We start from the raw sequence: 22,998 nt of genomic DNA, 5'->3' as shown, positions 1-22,998 counted from the left end.
CTCTTCCTGAAACGGCCGGTGACACCGTTGGCGGTCTAGCGTGCATGCATGCATATGTAGAAACGTGCGTGCACCTTCCTCTAAAGAGGCCCGCAATGGCGAGCCCCAACCACTAGTAAGGTGTAAATGCAATGGCTAGAGACATAGTGTGTGAGGGAAGGATGTAAGATGTTTTAAACCAGTACAATATGTATGCCCGGTTTCCTAGTAGTTGTAGAAACAAAGAAAAGGTTCAATGAAAAATTTCCTTCGGTATTGCAGAGCAACATGGCACTACCTTTAGATGATGGGTTAATTTGATAGATATCACTCGAATTCTAGCCATTCCGAGAAACGGCACTGCAATTTCCAAACAATACTACATTAGGGTAATTATAGAACTGCCAAACTAGTGCTTACACCACCTCAGAGATCCCTACAAGATGTGAATGCCATTCGATATTTCGATGTGTTAGTAGGGTGTTTAGTGGAAACGATGTGCGTGAAAGTGGCCATAGGGAGTCCCACCCCGGCCCCCGCGTCGCTCCCGCAGGGGCGACTCGGGCGGCGCCAATCCTAGCCGCCGCCGGGCCCCCTCCCCTTCCCCTCTACCTCGTCACCACCGGAGGGGGTCGCCGGCAAGCCGCGCGGCCACCGAGGAAGGTGGCGGCGAGGATTTGCCTGCTCCGTCGCGCGCGGGGGGCTCTGGAGCCGAGGCGGCGGCCTCGGGTGGTGGCGCGACGCCGTTCTCAGCCAGCGGCGGCCGCGGGTGCTGGCCGGCTGCCTTGGCCGCTCGGGCGGCAAGGTGGCGGCGGGTGGAGGCTGCTGGACGCCGGGCTGCGGGGGCCCCCGTCTGGATCTGACGCCTTCGCCTCCAACGCTCAGATCCCCTTTCAGATCCGGTCTTCGGTCGTCCCTGGCTGATGGCGCCGTGTTTGAAGCTGGGGCTGGGGGCGGTGTAGTGCCCGGAGAAATCCAGGCCGACTCAGCCGGCCACGACAGCGGCGACGCCCGCGGGCGCCGTCCCCTACATGTAGGCGCCGTTTTGGTACTTCCCTCCCCCTTTTGCCTTTCTCCCCTGCTCGTTTCCGGGCGAAAGCCAAAATCCATCTAGATTGGGCGACAGCGACGCCCGTGGCGCCGTCTCCTTCATGAAGGTGCCGCCTTTGGTGAGTTTTGGGGCGATGGCGAGTCTGCTCCGTTGGTAGGCATTCGGCGGCTACGTGGTTGGAGGCTGCGTTTAGGCTTCCTTCATTGCAGCTTTGTCATCAACAGTCTCGCGCCGTGCAGTTGCTTCTCCTCGTGTGCAGTTCCTCTCAGTGCCAAGGTTCTCCTTGTTGAGCCCGGCGCTGCATGTTGGCGGTGCTCTGGTTTGGTCTTCCCGGTGGCTTCGGTGGCGGTTAATCATCCTAGCTCTAGGGAGAGCGTTTGCATCTTCCGACGGATCGGCGCCTCGAGCCAGGCGAGGGGGTAGGGAGCCCCTTTCGGAGATGGAGAAGGGTGTATCCGTTTTGGCCGCAGCCCATGGAGCTGACAACGCGTTTCTTCCAATCTGCAAGTTGTGTCTCCTCAAGGCCTCCCTGGTGTCACTGAGCGACGGATTGCGATTGATGGAGGGCTTCACTCTCTTCAAGCTGCTCCCGGGCTTTAGTTTTTCTTCATCTTTACTTGTAGGTTGCGTGAAGCTAGCTAGATGTTGCAGAGCACCATGTATCTCTTAGCTGTTTTTTCTGCTCCTGTAAGTGGGTTGATGCTGTAATCGTGAGCCTTTTCTGCTCCCAGGCTCACGACGAGTCCGGCTTTGAATTAACAGATGCAACGTCGAATCAAAACAGTCCGGCTTTGAATTAATATATGTTAGTAGCATGTTAGCACTACTATTATAGCATACTAACAGATGCAACGTCGAATCAAATTATTTACGACATCAACGTAGTACGGAGTAATTTCGGGCGGTAACCAAAACATTCGCTATTTGCTGTACCGAGTCGTCTCGTATGCACGTCGTGATGCTATCGAAATTGCTGTACGGACGACAGTCGCCGGCCGTCGGCCGAACTTTGGACGACGGGAGGAGTGGACGGTGAGATGCTCACTTTTGCTAATTGCATGGATGGCTTGATGCGCTGCATCGTCTCCAAATCGTCCACAATGTGTCGGCTGTGTAGCAGCGTTGGTCATGCTATATGCTGTGGACTTGCAGGACCATGGCGTGCATGCAAGGTGGCCTGCCGGCTGGCTAGTTGCCGGCGAGGGCGAACTCCCTGAGGTTCCTCTCGGACGAGCCGCCCACGGCCGCGGCCGCGCGCGCCTTCTCCCTCCACAGCTCCGCCTTGGCGCGCACAACATCCGATGTGGCGAAGCTGATGCACCTCCGCAGCTCGCCGGCCTCCAGCACGCCGTCCTTGTCGCTGACGGCGGCCCTTATCCCGGTGCCGAGCTGCCGCTCCACCAGCCACGCGTTGGTGCCCTGGTCCGTCCACTGCGGCACTCCGACGACCGGCACGCCGCACGCAACGCTCTCCAGCGTCGAGTTCCACCCGCAGTGCGTGACGAAGCACCCCACCGCCGGGTGCGACAGCACCTTCCCCTGGTCGCACCACTCCACCACCATGCCACCGCCGGCGCACAGCTCGTCGCTGTCGCCGTCGACCTCGCTGCGGTTGTCCTTCCTCAGCACCCACAGGAACGGCCGGCCGCTCTCCGCCATGCCGCGCGCCACCTCCGTGATCTGCCGCCTGCTCATCGTCGACGAGCTCCCGAAGGAGATGTACACCACCGACCCCGCTGCGTGCGCGTCCAGCCACTCCATGTACCCCTTGCCGTCCAGCTCGAACAGGTCGTTGCTGTTGTTGTTGGCCGACGCCGCCGTGGCGTCCAGGAAGGAGAGCACGGGGCCGACGGGGACGACGTGGATGCCGCTGTGGCGCAGCGTCGCCACCGCGTCGGGCTCCATGGCGTGGAACGTGTTGGCGAGCACGGTGGGCGTGTCCTCGCGGCCCAGCACGTCAAGGAGCTCGCGGATCACCTGGAGCACGAAGGCGTAGGGGTGGTCGTCGGAGGCGATGGCGAAGAAGGACGGCAGGTCGCGCACGCGCATCGGCGGGAGCCCCCGGACGCGAATGCCCGCCCACGGGTCGCTCGCCGCGGCGGCGACGGCCTGGTCGAGGCCGTCGGTGCCGCGCAGGAAGTGGAGGTAGGCGGCGAGCACGGTGGCCGGCTGGATCCAGTAGAGCACGGCGGGCACGCCGTGCGCGCGCGCGACGTCGGCGGCCCAGGAGAGGACCTGCGTGTACACGAGCCGCGTGACGGGGGTGCCGGCGTCGCGGAGGCGCGCGAGCACGCCGTCCAGCGTGCGGGCCCCCACGACCTTGAGGCTGGAGATGTAGTCCGTGCTGACGCCATCGAAGCCGCCGTCGAAGCCGTCGGAGTAGGGCACGTAGCGGACGCCGGCGCCGTCGACATGGTCCACCGCCGCCGCGTCCGCGTGGTCTGGGAACATCTTGCGGCAGGCGGAGACGGCGGTTGAGAAGGTGACGCGGGCGCCGGGCGCGGCGCGGAGCAGGCACAGCGCGAGGTGGCGCGCCGGGTTGATGTGGCCTTGCCCCGCGTACGTCACCACCAGAAAGTGCTGCGCCGGCGACGCGCGCTCCACAACAGACGCCATTGCTGCGTGCGTGCGCTCTTGTTGTCGATGTGCTGTGTGTGTGGCTCCTTGGTGGGTTAGGTTGCGGCGAGTGAGCGATGTGGAGGTGGACATTCGCTTCGTTTGTCATATACTCTAGGTCAGTACTGGGCGCCGGTGCACGGGTCGAAAGTTTCGGCCGGTCAAGCCCCAGTCGCTCGATTTACTCAATAATAACTGTCCAGATTGCATCTTCTCCCTTGCGTGGAGGTCAAAGCCTCCTCCTTCCTCGCGTATAGGCTGCGCTCGACGCAAACACATCCTCCACCATGGCGCCTCTTTCTCTTACCCGGCCCTCGCGAAAAAACTCCCATCTCCCGTGTCTATCCTCCCGCGAAGGACGCCGCTCCTCGCTCGCCTTGCCGTCGACATGCTGGCAACCACGCCGCCGCCGTTGAAGCTGCATCTCGTGGGTGTTTTGCGGTCCTCGTCGTCATTGGTTGCAACATGGCGTTGCTCCGTGGTCGCACCCCCCGCTGTCGTTTGGTAGCAGCCTCGCCATTGCAGCCTGCAACCTCGCCGTCAACCCATCGTAGCCTTGCCGTCATAGCCATTGCTGGCTCTAGCTTGAAGCTTTTTTCATGGTCGCTTGAAGCTTTTTTCGTACCTGCTTCCAGCTTTTCCATGAGGGTTGAACCTTTTCTGTCATGTCTGTTGAAGCTTTTTTCTCCATCAGTTGTAACTTATACTAGGCCGGTTGAAGCTTTTTTCCATGTCCGTTTGCACCAATCCGCCGCCGTTGCCGTCGCAGGTCACGATCTTCCCCACATATAATGGATGTAGCAAAAATCCCGCCGGTAGTAGCAAAATCTTAGGATGGTTGCAACAAAAAAGTCACTACCCTAGTAGGTCGCGGACCCGCAGTGATGAATGTAGCAAATCCGTCGCCGGTAGTAGCAAAAAGAGATGACGGTTGCAGCTTCTGGCTCAGCTGGTTGTAGCTTTCAGGGGGAGGTCGTCGTCGCCGGTCACATCTCAGTCGTAAAAATGCACCATGGCCTCATGAATGGATGTAGCAAAACACAAAGATGATGGTAGCAAAAATTTGAAACTGTTGTAGCAAAAATGGCCGAAGTTGCTGTCACCGGTCGCCAAAATGGCGGACTTTGCAAAACCAGAAGACAGTTGTAGCAAAAAACTAGGCTGCTTCCAGCAAAATTGAAATACGGTGATAGCAAACCTTGGTCTGGTCTAGCAAATCAAAAAAGATGGTAGCAAAAAATGTGTCTAGTTCCAGCAAAAAAAGACACTGGTTCCAGCAAATAACGATGCCGGTTGAAACGTTGGTGTGGCGTCCTCATACGAAGCCACCAGTGTTACCTTCCAGCTTTGCCTTGCCAGCTATGGTTTGCACGCCGTGTGCGGGGTAGCATCTTGCCGCGGGCACTCCAGTTCGATCGTACTCCGGCCTTGTGTGGTAGCAGCTCGCCGGCGAGCACTCCAGTTCGTACTCCGACCATGTGTGGTAGCAGCTCGCCGGCGAGCACTCCAGTTCGCACTCCGGCCATGTGTGGTAGCAGCTCGCCGGTGTCTAGTCGGGCAGGGGAACGGCGGGGATAACAACGGTTGACGGGGAAGCACGCGGGGAGTAAGAGGATGGGAGTGCGTCGAGTAGCCAAAGTCAACGTAAAAAAAACAAAGGGATAAGGTGGGGTCGCGCTCCCTTCTGGCCACATGATGCCCCCATGATCGAACGCCCCGCGCGCGTCCGGCCCAAAGTTCGGCCGGCGCGTCGAGTGTAAACATTTCCCTATACTCTATGTAGTAATCTAAACGCTCTTACATTAGTTTACGGAGGAATGTTTTTATATTAGTTTACGCAGGGAGTACTTACTTATGGCCGACATATCTTGAAGACAGGAAAAAAGTTCATATTTCTTAATTAACTCCTAAATCATTGGATCTATCCTGTGATGTATGCAGATTGAGCGACTAAGCAATATGGAAAAAGATAAACCTGGATTATTCATGAATTTGACAAAGAATTCACAGAACATGTTCAAATTTTTAAAAAATGTTCATGAAATGGAAAAAAATATTCGCAAATTTGAAAAGGTGTTCTCAAATTGAAAAAATTGTTCATCGTATTTGAAAGTGTCCATGAATTTGAAAAAAAAATTATAAAATGAAAAGATGTTTATGGATTTGAAAAGGTTTTCTCAAATTGAAAAAGCGTTCATGTATTCGAAAGTGTCCTTGAATTTGAAAAAAATTAAACAAATGAAATAAAATTTATGGATTTGAAAAGGTTCGTGAATTTGAAAAAAAAATAACAAATATGATTTTTTTTCACAAAATTGGAAAAAAGACTATGAATTTCAGAAGGTGTTCACAAATTAAAATAATGTTCATGATTTTGAAAGTTTTACAAATTTAAAAAAGATTCATGAATATGAAAAATGTTTATGAAATTTAAAAAATGTTCAAGAATTTGAAAAATCTTCACGGATGTGAAAAGGTCCACCAATTTGAAAAACAAATCCTTTATTTAAAATAATTCAATAATTGTTCACAAATTGAAAAGGTTTTCATGAAATTGACAAAATAGTAAAATCCTAGTTAAAGCCCTCGCATCAAATTAGTAAAATCCTATGTATTTACATTTACTATTTTCGTACTCATTGTTAGATGGAAGCGTTCCTACTCCTCAATGAGGAGCCGCGTTGGTTTATATTGATATGAGACAGGACAGCCCCTGTCGTGGCTTACAAGGCAATACCGATCGATCTAGATTCGGTTGTTACAGAGAAGAGGAGATAAGCTACGGGAGAGAGAGAGGATAGAGTTTGTTGAGATTACAATAGGTAGTTCTATCTCTATTTCTAACACCCTTCCTTAATCTCAACTATCCTATATTAAGATTCCTCTTGAACTCCTCAAATGGTTTAATTGACAATGCCTTGGTGAAGCCATCTGCCACCTGATCTTTGGAGGGAATAAACCTGATGTCCAATTTCTTTTCTGCAACCCTTTCTCTCACAAAATGGAAATCAACTTCAATGTGTTTAGTTCTTCCATGGAACACTGGGTTAGCAGAGAGATAGGTGGCTCCCAAATTATCACACCATAAACAGGAAATGCGGCGTTGCTTAACACCCAACTCATTAAGTAATGATTCCAACCAAATGATCTCAGCAGTTGCATTGGCTAGTGACTTATATTTAGCCTCTGTACTTGATCTTGACACTGTAGCCTGTTTCCTGGCATTCCAAGAAATAAGATTAGGACCAAAGAATATTGCAAATCCTCCAGTTGACCTCCTGTCATCACTGCATCCTGCCCAATCAGTATCAGAAAAGGCACTAACAAAAGTGGAGCTGGATCGTTTAAACTGGAGTCCTAGGCTTACAGTGTATTTTATATACCGTACAATTCTTTTAACAGTTGTCCAGTGTACAGTAGTAGGTGCATGTAGATACTGACAAACCTTGTTAACAGCAAATGATATATCTGGTCTTGTCAGTGTTAAGTACTGTAAGGCACCCACAGCACTCCTGTACCTTGTGATCTCTTCTTCCTTTAGAGGCTCCCCTTCCAAAGCTGACAATTTTTCTGAAGAGGACAATGGTGTAGGTGAAGGCTTACAATCCTTCATCCTCATGCGGGTCAGAAGCTCAGTAGCATATTTTTCCTGATTCATTACTATGCCATCTGGAATCTTCTTTACCTCAATGCCCAGGAAGAAGTGTAGATCACCAAGATCTTTCAAGGCAAACTCTGAACTTAAATCATGAAGTAGAGCATTAGTAGCACTTGATAAAGAACTGGCAACTATAATATCATCAACATATATCAAAACAAATATGACTGTGGTTTCCTTATTGTAGATGAAGAGTGATGTGTCAGCTTTAGATGCAACAAAACCAAGACACCTTAGCTGAGAGCTTAGCCTTGAATACCACGCTCTTGGTGCCTGTTTTAGGCCATAAAGGGCCTTATCAAGCTTACACACATAGTGGGGTGTTTTCTTGTTTTCATACCCAGGTGGTTGTCGCATGTAAACCTCCTCTTCCAGAACACCATGCAAAAACGCGTTTTGAACGTCTAGCTGTCTCAAGCTCCATCCCCTGAAAACAGCAATAGCTAACACAAGCCTAATGGTTGCAACTTTAACAACGGGACTAAATGTGTCCTCATAATCCAGCCCATAACCTTTTGCGACTAGACGTGCCTTGTACCTGTCAATCGAACCATCTGCCTTTTTCTTGATTCTATATACCCACTTACAGTCAATAACATTTTTACCTCGCTGCTCAGGTATAAGGTGCCATGTTTTATTTTTCATGAGTGCAGAGTACTCTTCATCCATTGCATTTTTCCACCTTGAATCTCCAAGTGCATCTTCCAATCTAGTTGGCTCTCCTGCAACACATAACATGCCATAGCGTATAGTACCATCTGTTCTAATTTGTGGATTTTTTATACCTTTTTGAAGACGGGTTGTGACACGCGAGGCTGGCACCGGCTGCTGAGCAGATGACCGCGCCACAGAAGATCCAGATGATGCAGATTCTCTGGATCCACTTTGCGTAGCTGATCCGGACCCTGATTCTGTAGCCTCTGGTGTGTTCGCGCTGGACTCTGGTGCCGCAGCCCCGCGCGATGCAGAAGATCCCATGGGTGTCGCTGTCGCCTGATCTGCACGCGTGGGCAGCCGCAATCCCGAGCCGATCGTGCGAGATCCCGGGCCGACCGTCTCAGGCTGGAGACCGATCGTGGTGGGCCACCCGCACGTGGGTCGCTGAGCCGGCCCACTGCCTGGCGACGTGGCGTGCTGGCACTGGCCTCTGGTGGGCGCGCGATCCAGGGTTGATCGCTGCGCGCGATCCAAGGACGCCTGACGCTGCGGTGTCGCAGGTTGCTCCGGATCAACCTCGTAGTCTGCGCCTGCCTCTTCTCCCTCCAGCACATGCAATATGGGACCATTTTTTGCCAAATCTTGATCATTTTGAGCACCATTTTCTCCTGTGTTTTCTCCATGACCCTGCACAGGAATAGATGCACCACTAGAACTGATCGAAGTGTCATATTGGTCAGTACAACCGTCGCCCCCTTGCTCAAAATTCCGAAGGTTTGGGGGAAGAAGAAGGATTTATTTCTTAAGAATGGCTCCAGCGTTAGGATGAAGAGATGCAAAGGGGAAAATAGACTCATCAAAAACAACATCACGGGATATATAAACTCTACCAGTAGAGACATCTAGGCATTTTACTCCTTTGTGAATGGGACTATACCCCAAGAAAACACACCGTTTGGAACGGAAAGCAAGCTTGCGCGAGTTGTATGGCCGTAGGTTAGGCCAGCATGCACAACCAAAGACACGCAGAGACTTGTAATCTGGATTAGTGCCAAAGAGACGTGTGATAGGGGTCTCAAATTTGATGACTTTGCTAGGGAGCAAGTTGATGAGATATGTGGCAGTTAAGAATGCTTCATCCCAGAATTTTAGTGGCATAGACGCATTTGCGAGTAGAGCTAGGCCTACTTCAACAACATGACGATGTTTTCTTTCTGCAGAACCATTCTGCTGGTGCGCATGTGGACATGCAACATGATGAGAAATACCAAGTTGCTGGAAGAAGGAATTTAGTTTCCTGTATTCACCTCCCCAGTCGGTTTGCATGGCAATGATCTTAGTGTCTAGTTTTCTTTCAACAAGATTTTTAAAGTTTGTGAAAACTTGAAACACTTCAGACCGTTTCTTAAGAAGATAGATCCATGTAAACTTGCTATAATCATCAATAAAGCTTACATAGTATGAGTATCTACCGACCGAAGTAGGAGCTGGCCCCCAAACATCTGAGAAAACTAGTTGTAAGGGTGCAGTAGATATGCTAGTAGATACAGGGTATGGAAGTTGATGGCTTTTAGCCTGTTGACACGGATCACAAATCGACTCACTAATCTCATGAGAGAAGGGAAGTTTATTCTTGCTAAGAACAAATTTAATAATGACTGATGAAGGATGACCTAATCTACTATGCCACTTGGATGATGAAGGCTTGACAGCGACAAACGCTTGTTTATTCGATGATGATGACGAAGATATAAGTGGGTAGAGACCTCCCACGCACTTGCCCCTAAGCAGGATTCACCTCGTGTCCAAGTCCTTTACCAAAAACAAATAAGGGTAGAATTCAATGAGGACACGATTATCTAAAGTAAATCGATGAACAGAGAGAAGATTTTGTGAGGCTTCAGGAACATGAAGAACTTTGTTTAGATGCAAGGTTTTTTTAGGGGTTTTAACGATTGAATGACCAATGTGAGCAACTTTCATACCAGAACCGCTCGCGGTGTGCACTTGATCATGTCCATGGTACTTCTCCTTGAACGTCAACTTGTCCAGCTCGCCGGTAATGTGATGTGAAGCACCGGTGTCTGCATACCAGTTCGTGTCAACGCCATAGGAGTTGGTCACCATGTTTGCACTCTTCTCCTCGGGTTCATCTTCATCATACCTGTGCCAGCAATCACGAGCCCCTCCTGGGTGATATTTGTAGCAGATTTGACACTCTGGATAATCATGTTCCTGCTGCTGCCGTTGTTGTTGTGGACGACCGCAGCCACCTCTGCCGCCGCCGTGGCCACCGGATGGAGTCGGGCAAGGACGCCTGCCTCGGCCGCGCCCCCTGCTGCTGCTGTGCCCGCGGCCCCTGCTGTAGCCGCGCCCACGCCCCCTGTAGGCCAAGTTTGCAGAGGTTTTGAAACCCCCACCAGGGCCATCGCCGAGCATCTCGACTCGCTAGTCGAATGCCGCGATCTGAGCGAATAGGTCGTCAACTGTGATTTGATTCTTGATTGCGCCAATAGCTGCCACAACAGGATCATAGTCTCTGTCAAGGCCGGCGAGGACATAATCCACCGTCTCTGGATCCGAGACGGGGCGTCCTGCCGCTGCGAGCTCGTCCCCCAGATTCTTCATCTTGGAGATGTAGGCGCTGCTGGACATGGAACCCTTCTTCGTGTTGGTGATTGCAATCCGCAGATTGGTGATGCGAGACTGGGACTGCGATGAGAACAAGGTGGTGATGGCAGTCCAGAGATCAAAGGTTGTCTCCTTGCTCGCAACTTGGGCGAGGATCTCCATTGACAGAGAGTTCAGAAGATGACTCAGAACCTGTTGATCCTTTGATATCCACCGTGCATACAGCGGATTGGGCTCCGTGGTGATGGTTTTGTTCGTCTGCTCTCGCTGCACCGTCTTCGGTGGTGCGACATCTGACCCGTTCAGGAGGCCGGTGACCTGCGCTCCTCGCAGGCCCAACATGACCTGTGCCTTCCATAGGATGTAGTTGGTTTTGGTAAGTTTCTCGGATGGTAGGGCTCCAAGGTTGAGGGTGACGGTGGATGAGGACGACATGGCAATGGCGAGGGTGATCGGGAAGAAGGCTTCTAGCTAGATTGATGGGAAGAGGATGGCTCTGTATACCATGTTAGATGGAAGCGTTCCTACTCCTCAATGAGGAGCCGCGTTGGTTTATATTGATATGAGACAGGACAGCCCCTGTCGTGGCTTACAAGGCAATACCGATCGATCTAGATTCGGTTGTTACAGAGAAGAGGAGATAAGCTACGTGAGAGAGAGAGGATAGAGTTTGTTGAGATTACAATAGGTAGTTCTATCTCTATTTCTAACACTCGTAAAATTCATGCTTGTGATAGACTGATAATGATTCTTAGGGCTCAACGGTCTAGTCTAGAGGATTATGATGGCTACGCCGGTCCGGTTTATAAGCCATAGCATATGGACATGGACATTACATTGTTAATTAAGCTCAGAAAACAAACAAAAAGGTTCCTTTGCTTTGAAACAGAGCAATGTATACATATATATGATATACTCTGCAGTCTATAGTATGTAGCAATTTAACCTGAATGTCACCTATTGGATCATACATATATTAACAAATACATACCTTGTAATAGTGTGAGGAAGCGAGCGCGTATATCGATCTGGATTCTGCGCGCGCGTAATTTACATCAAAGTGCTTCCAGACACCAAAAATGAAGTTGAAAAGAAAATTTGAATTGTAACGAATAAAACGATGAAGAAAATTAACACTGTCTCAGGTTCTGAACTCAAGACCAGGCTGCAAGTTGGTGCAGTGCTCAAGTGACTAATGGAAGAGGAAAGAAGAAACGAAAAAGAATCAACAAATTAATCTGCACGCACGCCCGGCGGAATCAGTTGGTTTTCTTGGACGAATCGTCCTCCGGGGAAGTCGCGTTGTTGTTGCTGCTGCCGTTGTTGTTGTTGTTGCTGCTGTTGTCGTCGTTGTTGCTATCTTTATTGTCGCTGCTGGTATTATCAAGGTCAGGAACTATTGCTGCCGCCGGTTCGACGTGAGCCAGCCGCGCCGCGCCGATCACCTGCTCCGGGAGCTCCTCGTACGTGTTCGCCTGTATCCGGCAAAGTATAATGTGTATATTGATAAGATAAGACTAGATTTTATTTTCTTAAATATACCCATGCTTCAACATTGGCATTTGGGGTTCCTACCTGTATTAGGAAGGCCATGTCAACTACCAATGTTGTGACAACACCAAACACCAGCCCCAGAACCCCATTGGCTACCGCAGAAGAACCGATGTCAACATCCACCTGCAGAAACAACCTATCCGTTAAGATGCATTGTCTCGCCAAAAATGAGAAAAAAAAACAATAATGATGATGAACTTCTGTCGGTAGTTAAATGTCATGAACCCAAAACTCTACTGGTCATTGTAATGCCGTAAGCACGATATGGAAAAAGCTATCGGTGGCCCATCATTTGGAGGATTTCACGTAATAAATAATATGACTTACTTCCAAGTACCCCGGAGCGCGTATGTAGCTGCAGTCGACGGCCTTTCCCAGCAAACAAGGGGTGCTTCCGACACTTTGCCGCACTATCCAAGAGCCCTGAAGATTTTTTGTTTGTTTGATGAGTCAGAGTGAAGATGAAGAATACAACAAACTAGTTGCAGACTACACGATTTTTGTGAAAAAAACAGACCTTCGGAACGGCCGGTATAAGCTTCAGTCTGCTATTGCGGAATTCATCATCGCCGTCAAAGAAACGTTGCAGCAACGATCCCTTTTTCATGGTATTTGTGACGAAATACATCACTATGCTGTAATGGGTCGATCCAGGAATCTGCAATAGGAAATTGATGACTTCACCAAAAAGAAGTTTGACAGAAGTCTACAAACACATGAATAATATGTTACACAGAAATCTATTAAGAATGTCACTCACTTGTATGTTGGCAACAAATGTGTGCATCCCTTTCTCAGCAGCAAGCTACAAAACCGGTAGCAGTGGAAAAGAAAGTAATGAATTCAAAAGTGGTTCTGTTATACTTCAGAGAGAAACAAACATGAATTCAAAAGTGCTTTTGTTGAGAAATTTAACTGAGGGCGTATTCTCAGAAAATTTCTGGTAATTATCTTGTTTACCTGAGCAACACAACCTCTCTGCCTGCCAACATTATCCATACGCTTCGTGTCCTTAAACCAGTTGATCGCCGCGAGCTCCATGAGATAACTTGCTGCAGGTATCTGTAAATTGAATGTGAGTGTGTTGAAGCTCTTCATCTAATATTCTTCATAATTAATTAAGCATAAAATGGAAGATTTAGACCTTTGATTTATCAGTGGGGAAGTTCTTGCTGCGAACTTTAAAGAGGGTGCTATCGGGTACGGTCCAACAGTTGCGGGTTTTCTCATCCGGGTCACGATGAAGGACGCCCGAAAAGCATGATAAATCAATCTTTTCCGGAGGTTCTTCTGCCATGGCAAAGCTATCGCCGTTAGAGCAAAAAAAAATTGCATCTGCCCTGGGAACTTGACAGCAGACATGATAATGCAAGCACGCAGATAGGAAGCGGTAATCAAACCTGGCTTAGCGTCGTTGTCAGATTTGTTGGAGTCATCCTGTACATTAATTTTCGGAAATGTTTATTATGAAGTGTGAAAACACTTCAAACAGTTGTTCATAGTGTGGTTTAATTAAGATACTCAATTGGTAGAAGAAGAAAAAAACTATCAGTGTGGTCTAGGATATGTAACCTCTATGTTAGCTTCAGGAACTTGGTAGTCATCGTCCTCATCGGATTCTTCCTCGATGATTGACATGTTTCTACCATCTTTTTGGTCTCTATCCAAGGGTTTAATCTTGTCGATTGCACGAGGCGGCGGGTTTTTCTGATCTGCCGATGGATCGAACATTTTCTCCATCACAGGAATCCTTGGAGCTATATGGCATTCATCTGTCTGTGAGAAGTACTCGCGCAGGCCTGGCAGTAAGTGTAAAATTAAAGCTGTAAGCATCAGAATGAATTGGTGAACTATATATGCTCCCCAATAATAAGGGAAAAACCACGCGTGCAGTACCGGCAACACAGTTCTGTATTTGCAGCAATGTATGGTACTGAAAGGAAGCGGAGTAGTTGAGGAACCATCCTTTCAGATCTATCTGCATAAGGTGTTGGACCTGGGTACGGGGCCGCCCGTTGCGACACTTGAGAGGAGTAATCTTGAACCCACCACCTGAACTAGTATGAAGTTCAGAAAAGGAAAAAAAAAATGAACCCAAGTTAATTTTGTTTATTTGAAGAGTCTCATCCTCCCAGGTAAATGAAATGAAGGATGGCCGATGGTCAGAAAGAGACTTACTTTCGATGAAAGCCCTCACATACCCTCTTTGCCGGCCACAGTTAGGATGGTCGACAGATCGAAACAGAACAACTGCATATATGTAACAACAAAAATACACTGTAAATGAGAAGACACTGCAGGCAGGAAATGTGACAGCTACATGGAGAATTTCAAGAATGTACCATAGCTTCCATCATCATTCCGCCGCCAGTAGCGGACATAACAAAGATCCCTGGGCCAAACTAGCCTGCATGTTATTTAGGATGGAAAGAATATAAGCTAGAATCTGACAGACAATTCAAAATGCTACCAGTATTAATGACACATCCAGATAAGAGATAGAAAATGCTATATGTTTGTGACATGCAAAAATGCATTTTACAGATGGTGAAAACATGTGAACATGTGAGGGTGTGGTTACATTGGACACCAGTGGAGCTGCAACTTGTGATAGATTATTGCAGTGTGGCCATCAACCTCTTCAACTAAACTTCCGTAGCGAAAGCTACAGTCCCACCTATAGTGGAGAACAAACATCGGTATCCACGTCAGTAGTTCGAACAGCAGAGACTTAAAATGCCAAACTCTTACTCATATCTTGTCACATCCATGCTCATCACTAGACCAAAAATAGCTTCACATGTTGCTTCCACTACCCCGACAGCCCTCATAGCACGGCTACAGCTTCTTGCCGAGTGTTTTTTTTGCACTGGGCAAGAACTCTTTGCTGAGTGCTTTTTTCTTTTGCACTCAGCAAACAACTCTCTTTGTTGAGTTTCTTTTTTCCCATGGCATTTTTTTTCTTTTTCTTGTCTTTCCTCTTTGCCAAATGTCTTTTTATTGCACTTGGCAAACACTTCCTTTTTCTGTTTTCTTATTATTTATCTTGTTCCTTTTCTTTTGTACAGTATTTCTTTTTTTTTTCCTTTTATGCTCTGTTATTTTCTACATTATTTACTCATTTATATTAGTATTTTTACCCCCCCTGTCTATTTCTTTGTAGAAATTACTTTCTATGCATTAGACATTTAGTGAATATAAATAAATTGGAGTACAAGAGCTTGGAAAAACTGGGTTGAAAAATCAAACATGTGTTCTTGAGTCTATGTTAACACATTATACAACAACAATAAAATTGAACATGAGGGTGCCAAGACTTGACCCCGAACAATGAGTTAATTGGTTTTTTAACTCCAAAAAATGTAAACAAAGTCCGAAAAACAAGAAATAATATACCTTAGGGCATCACCAACCATGACCCCCAAATTTCCTCCCGCATCCGTCCGTTGTCAGGGGAGGACCAGTCTGTCGACACGGATGCGAGAGGCAGCCATCCAACACTGCCCACATACATTTTAACTATTATCAGAACAGTCAAACGAAATTCATGCAAACACGTCTGGATTTTCATACAAACCGGATGCAAACACGGCGGATTTCATATGAACACTAGTAAACAATGGCGGAGCTTAGTGGAGAGCAACCTGGGACATTGCCCCCCAGCCCATGAGAAAACTAGCATATATCCCCTAGTATTCAGCCCATATGCCCAGTTAAAATCAGCCTAAAGTCATTTTTCTTGCCCCTCCAGCCCATTTGCCCCTCCACAAAATCAGCCCAAGCTCCGCTACTGCTAGTAAACATGGCCATGCGTTGCAACGGGAAAAAGTGCTCGTACCCCAAAAATACATAAAGCAGAAATGAAGCATATGGTTAGTTTTAAAGATCAACCTTGCTCTAGACACAAAATTTTGTCCCAGTCCACATCGCCCGCACCGCCGAGTAATTTTCGACAACCGACGACGAACAACGACGAAGCGAAGCACTGAATTCCCGATTGACTGAAGCAACTGTTATAGTTAAATTGATTCAAAGAACCAAATATACGTTAGAGGAGGGATACAAATCACATAGTAGTATTCAGATTAGGAGCTATTTGATATAGAGTTAAGAAACTTCTAAATTGGTACCTTGAATAACATGATTTGGATAATTGATTGATTTATTCTATGGCCCCAAAATACAAATCGGATCTGAGTTCCCTTTGCGTCTTCTTTCTTTTGCATAATTTTTCAAGTTCCAATTTGGCGAGCTTGATCTAGTTTGCAGGCTTCTAGATCATGGTCGGTCATGTTTTCTTTACGAAATGGTCGATCATGCTTTGGAAATTGTCATTTTGTTAGCATCTAGAAAGAGGCACTTTGGTTCAGGCCAGAAAGAGGTCTACATTATTGATTGAAGGGCTACATTATTGACTGAAGGTGCAAGCGGATCATTATTTTTTATTCTTGGATTGGGTAAATTCTAACAACTTTGAGGACACTTCCAATGATGGGCAAATAATTGGGAGAAATAATATAGGTAGAGAAATATATTGTATAGACCAAGAACGGATGACAATGAAGGCGCACGCAGTCCCACTTGTGCACTGTCCCCTTGCGGGCATTGAAGCTTGTGAAAAGCCTTATCTTTTTGGGTGGCTCATTGAAATAAAGCTTTGCCTTCTCTTGTGGTCGGAACAAGAAAAACTCCAGCCTCACGACATCACCTTCTCTAGCATCAATATTCCATGGTTTATGATCGAAAAGAAATTGTCAAACCTAAGCTAGTTATATTTTACTTATGGCCAGTTAATTCCGAAAGGAATGCCAACACCCAGGGCAGCCCCGTCGTTCCAAATCAGCGGCATGCTTGTCCTAAGAATGAAGCAATGAAAGCTTAAGTAAACCGTGAAGCGATAGAAAAGTAAGCTACCTAGCTAACTGCCATGTTTCAAGCTTAACTAAAGCTAGCTAGTGATAGCATTAATCTTGACGCGTGCGCTCGTGGTTTGACTCGCGGAGCTGGACGTTCGTGGCTGGATGGTTCGTGCGAAGACTCGGCCAGGTCGTTCGTGCCGTGCCGCCGTAAGCGGAGCAGCTGGGTCAGCCAAGCCGTTGGGCGTGCATGTAGTGCGGACGTGCGTGGGCGTGCATGTAGTGCATGTAGTTAGTGGTTAGCTAATGCGTGTGGGCATGGCCGGTGTGGCGCATGAGCTGTGTATGTGCGCGTCTACTACTTAAGGTGCTGGCAGGTGGTAGAGCCAAAGGAGCCAGAGAGAGATGTAGCCTCTCAGAGTGCATGTGTGCTCGCCGTGGGGTGGTGTGTGTGGCAGAGTTCGAGCTCGCTGGAAATACAATGGGCTGTTCGTGCGGCCGGAGACGTTTGTGTGCTGAAAAAAAAGGGCGTTTGAGCGCCGGGGCGTTGGTTGCCAGGAAAAAAAAGCTTCGTCTACCTCCGGTCCGGCGTGAGAGAGAGCTAGTCTAGGGCGGCAACAACAGCTAGCACGCATAGTGCATATTAAGACAGACCCAAGAGCATGCACGTGAGAAGGCAGACCTAGAAAGAAGCGTAGAAGGGGCAAGCATGATCGATCACTGCCATGACCCGTGGCCGGTGCTTGTCCGGCGAGGCGAGGCCGATGAGGGAGACATTACCGGCAGACGGAAGCATCAGAGGATGTGGCAGTTGACAAAGGAGTCGGCTCACGGGCTAGACGATTAATCACAGGCAGCGCACGGCGACTCGGCTTAGGTCGGTGAATCACGGGTGGCGCCGTCGATGTCGGCTTGAGGGCTGCATCCTTGATGGGTGTGCAAGCCAGTCGTGCGAATGAACCTCTGCTCTGCCTGTCCTTCATGGCACCCTTCAAGCTAACGTAGTGTCGTCGGAACTCGTAGATCGTTGAAGTGATCAAGCTCGTAGTAGTAGCCATTCATGGCACGCTTCAAGCTAACGTAGTGTCGTCAGAACTCGTAGATCGTTGAAGTGATCAAGCTCGTAGTAGTAGCCATGTCCGCCATTGCTATGGACGTAAGAAAAACCCAAAGAAATCTCGCAAAAATTTTACCAAAAGAAGACAATGCTAATAAGGATTTGAGAACACGACGGATCTAAGGAGAAGCCGTGTGTGTTCCCTCCTACCATCTGTCACAAAGAACTAAATCTTTACACATGTGCCCCTGCGTTGCGAGGAAAGTGAAAGTCAGTGTGTTCATTAATTAAAACATCCATCGAAATCATCACTATAGCTTCTGAAAGGTACCACCCGACTATGGCAGGGAGGCATAAGCCGAGGTCTAGAATAAATGCATACCAACCCCACATTAAACACGAAACGATTATCCTTGCAGCGTTTGTGTAGTCGGTTTCGCAGTACGTCAATCTGAGTTCGGCGCTGCTATACAGACGATGTATTTGTGGCCGACTCTTGCACGATCTTACTTGGCAGCTGCCTGTGAACGCAGGAAGCAATTGTTTTTTCCTTAGCTGATGCTACCGCTGTTGGGGAGCAAGTGTCGTTTGCTGATCGTGCATCAAGTGTCGTGTGTGAAGCAATTTCGATCTGAGTTTCGCGTACAGCTTGCAAAAAACATTGGCCAGACTTATAGTGTCGTGTGTGCCGCTGGCAGCAGCGATTCAGGATCTAAGCTGCATGTAGATCAACCCGGTATTTTTTCAAACTAAAATAAAATTTGATAGCAGCAACACACCAAGAAATAAAAACAATAACATGCACAACTCTGAACGCACACACAGAAAGGTTTGTTTTCTTAGTGCACGGCTGCTCTATTCTCCTCATTCACGTGGCTTACGATCCAACATGGCCTCGCTGAGCCCAGCTAGCGGCCCAGGCCGGCCCAACCCTTGTAGCCCACGAGGCCCAGCCGCCACAGCAGTCAACCCTAACGATCTTTGAGCCCCTCCCGATCGAGCAGCCTCTCCCCTCGTTCCCCACAGCTCCCTCTTTGAATATGATCATTGGAAATCTCGGGGCATACTACAACTTATAGTATTCTGTTAGTCAAATCTATGGTACAAAATTTGGCGTACAATACGAAGGGGACCAATAAGCCCGGACACAGTTAGTACATATATTTAGTTTTCTCCACTTTTTTGAGCATCGAATTGCGTGCTCATTATTCTGCAAGATGAAGCGTGCATTCACACTGCACCTCAGGCAACTACATGCATTCCTTGTGCTGTTGGAGGGTGTTTGGGTCAATGCAGTGTAAGCACAGGTTCGAAGCATCATCATGTCCTTGTCTGAGACGTGAAGAAATAATGCAGAGTTATTTTTTGTGAACATTTCAATGTCATAATTTTCTAGCATCCTTTACTACCTCCATTCTAATTTATTAGTCCTTTAGTATTTTGGGTTAACCTTTGACTTTTAATTTAACTATAAAAATAATTGATACTATTCTGGAAACCACTTCGAATATGAATCCAAAATATATGTTTCATGACATACTACAACTTATACTATTCTGTTAGTCAAATCTACTACCTCCGTCCTGGTTTATTGGCCCCCTTCGTATTTTGTGTCCAATTTTGACCATATATTTAACTATTAAAATGTTAATGCATGTCATAAAAAATTATATCATTAGATTCGTATTTGCACATAGTTTCTCATGGTATAATTTTCTATTACATGCATTGACATTTTGTTGGTTAATTTTACGGTCAAAATTTGGCACTAACTACGAAGGGGACCAATAAACCAGGGCGGAGGTAGTATGGTACAAAAATAAAATACGAAGCGGACCGATAAACCCGGACAGAGGTAGTACATATATTTAGTTTTCTCCACTTTTTTCAACATCGAATAGCATGCTCATTATTCTTCAAGATGAAGCGTGCATTCACACTGCACCTCAGGCAACTAAATGTACTAGATAACACCCCATGCGTTGCTGCGGAAATGTGGAGGTACATATCTATAGAATTGCAGATAAAAAAATTATAAAATTTTGAAACATACAATAGCACAGAAAAACCATTTGCTAGGTTCCTTGTGGATTGCCGCTGGTGCATAATGAATCACATGCATAAGAAGTCTCAAATACAAAGAAATGAACCAAGTATTTAGATAAAAAAATTGATTCAAATACTTGTAAAATGTGGCTCAAAGTTACTATTTGTCATGATCCTTCAAACCTTGTATGAAGAACCAACCTACCAATGTAAAAGTTTCCTGTTATCTAAAATAGAACGAAAAGTTTAGTTAGGAACTTGGGATCGATACCACTAACACCACAACAAACTTGAAACTGCTTTAAACAAAAAATTAAGTTTGCAACTATGTTTTACAAAAAAAGTGGAATCTACTTTATAAGAACAATCATATAATAATATATGGAAGTATTATAATAACAAAACTAAGTCATACAATAATTTCACAATAAAACTTATTCAAGCATGTTTCAACTATGAAGTAGATTCTAAAGCATCGTGTAGCCGCACAATTGCAGTATATAATCAAAAAAGAGCATGATCATTTTATACATATTACCCATGTAGTTAAAATGACAATAACATGAAGAAACTAACCAATAATCATACAAGGTATTCGTCTGAGAATCTCTTAAATTAAGCGGTGGCTTTTTCAACCAAGGGCGAAGTTGTGAACTTCAGAATGGAGCTCCTTGCAGAATATTCATCAAAAGAGCACACTAATATATGCGAACAGATAAAAGTATGATATGACATTGTGCATTTCATTTGTTACTTACCATAAATTTTGTAAGTGGTCACAAATAAGCTGACCGCATCACATATTTTGAACTCTCTATGGACTGCATTGATAACCATCCAGAAGAAAAGAACTCAATCACTATCATGCAAGTGATATGCTACTAATCTTTCTCTTACCAGAAAGTGTCCAGCCTAGAATGCATGACCCATCACCATGGATGCAGCAAGGAATGTTACTTTGAAGAGAGTAATCTTGGATGCCTTTGCTGAACTTAATTAATCTTCTACTTAATCCATTCTTCCCACCTTAATTAACACGGTATTGGTTGATTCAATAGACAACAGACAGGAAGAGATCAACCAGTTGACTGTTGCTGACAGTATAGGTCAGAACTTATTTGAACAAAGCCCAATGCACAGATCTGAATTAAATGCACCAGGACAGATCATTCAAGAGTATTTTGTGATGGTTAATTGCTTACCGAAGGCTGAGTGGAGTCTACGCAGGACAAAGAGAGGAGGGTCTGAGGGGCTGCACGACAGCCGGTGGCAAGATTCACCTCCAGGCTGCTGCCGAGTGAAGCCCTTGCGATACGAGCGGCCGAGAGAAGCCAATGCAGGGCTTCCGGCGATTCCATGCAGGCACGACGTGGAGGCACACCATGGGACCCCATATTGCCGTGATGACAGGTCGCGTGCGCCGGAGCTCAATCCCGGTTCAAAATATGAGATGTGAGGCGACGACTGCTCATTTTAATCTAGCACTTTCCTCCGCATTTGCAGGGTAATGAAGGGTGAGGTAATGAGAGGCTCTAAAGAGTGAAAGATGCCGGTTCATGTGCATTTGCAGGTGTCGTTTCATTGCGCGGTGGTCGTGGCGGCGCCTGGTGGAAGAGAGAGCGGCAGGGAAGACGAACCCTCAGCATTTGTATGTACCACACTATTGGCCTTTGTATGGGCCCAGGTTATCGATTAAACTGTGCTTGCAGCAGTCGGATGATTAGCGATCAATAAATTGTTCCTAAAAAGCGATCAATTAATCGTGTGTGAAGAGAATTAGTGATGACGTGGCTGCAGGAGGAGTCATGGATTTGCAAATTAATGATGACATGGCATGATGATGACGCATGTTGAGAGAATTGATAGTAGTGGGGATCAACTTCTTAAGAATGTAAGATTCCTCGTGCTGTTGGAGGGTGCTTCGGTCAATGCAGTGTAAGCAGAGGTTCGAAGTATCATCATGTCCCTGTTTGAGACGTGATGAAATAATGCAGAGTTACTTTTTGTGAATTTTTCAATGTCATAATTTTCTAGCATCCTTTACTACCTCCGTTCTAATTTATTAGTCTATTTAGTATTTTGGGTTAACCTTTGGCTTTTAGTTTAACTATATAAATAAGTTATATACCATAAAAAATGTATCATTGGAAACCTCTTCGAATATGAATCCAAAATATATGTTCCGTGACATACTAGAACTTATAGTATTCTGTTAGTCAAATTTACGGTACAAAATTTGGCATAAAATACAAAGTGGACCGATAAACCCAGACAGTGGTAGTACATATATTTACTTTCCTCCACTTTTTTTAACATTGAATTGTGTGCTCATTATTCTTCAAGATGAAGCGTGCATTCACACTGCACCTCAGGCAACTACATGTATTCCTCATGCTGTTGGAGGGTGTTTGGGTCAATGCAGTGTAAGCAGAGGTTCGAAGCATCATCATGTCCCTGTCTGAGACGTGAAGCAATAATGCTAGATCGACGTGCAGGGGTCAAATCTCTTAGCATCCAAATGCATGCTCACAACACCAACTACTCCTTCTGTTCTCTTTTATAAGACGTTTAGACAATTTAGACAGAGCACAAGACAGTTCAATGTCAGCTGTCCAAAACGTCTTATAAAAAAGAATGAAGGGAGTAGTTGGCGTTGGAGTATTTCATTTCGCAAGTTTGGGCTTTGAACAACCACCTCCAAGTCAAAACTAATTCAGTCGGCAAGCACTAGTCTCGATGGACGCCAAATCCGATCCAAAAGCAAGCCGTGTTGCTTGCATCATCCTCGTTCACACCACACCATATTGATGGCTGAGCCGTGAATATATATTCATGCTGTCGCACTCCACAGCCGAGTACTTAGACAACCTCCTGCACATGAGAACTTTGATTT

The 22,998-nt window shown here is 46.8% G+C and overlaps 1 protein-coding gene and 1 pseudogene across 1 annotated transcript; both read right to left on the bottom strand.

Annotated features, from left to right (window-relative positions):
• Positions 1-1,800: 1,800 nt before the first annotated feature.
• Positions 1,801-3,767, bottom strand: LOC147963048 (crocetin glucosyltransferase, chloroplastic pseudogene; annotated as a pseudogene).
• A 7,682-nt stretch (positions 3,768-11,449) lies between these two features.
• Positions 11,450-15,013, bottom strand: LOC147963047 (protein ENHANCED DISEASE RESISTANCE 2-like). Its single transcript, XM_087526748.1, has 14 exons — positions 14,898-15,013; positions 14,728-14,823; positions 14,489-14,553; positions 14,325-14,396; positions 14,043-14,198; positions 13,719-13,945; positions 13,547-13,583; positions 13,291-13,436; positions 13,107-13,208; positions 12,907-12,951; positions 12,664-12,804; positions 12,474-12,569; positions 12,168-12,269; positions 11,450-12,067 (listed from the first exon to the last, which is right to left on the bottom strand). The coding sequence occupies exons 1-14, from the start codon at positions 14,975-14,977 to the stop codon at positions 11,852-11,854; spliced, it is 1,581 nt and encodes a 526-aa protein (XP_087382874.1). The 5' UTR covers positions 14,978-15,013; the 3' UTR covers positions 11,450-11,851.
• Between the last annotated feature and the right edge of the window lie 7,985 nt (positions 15,014-22,998).

Source organism: Triticum urartu, chromosome 6A (assembly GCF_056163025.1).
Source record: "Triticum urartu cultivar PI428250 chromosome 6A, HENAU_Tu73, whole genome shotgun sequence".
Classification (NCBI taxonomy): Eukaryota; Viridiplantae; Streptophyta; class Magnoliopsida; order Poales; family Poaceae; genus Triticum; species Triticum urartu.
This window is presented reverse-complemented; position numbering and strand designations above follow the sequence as displayed.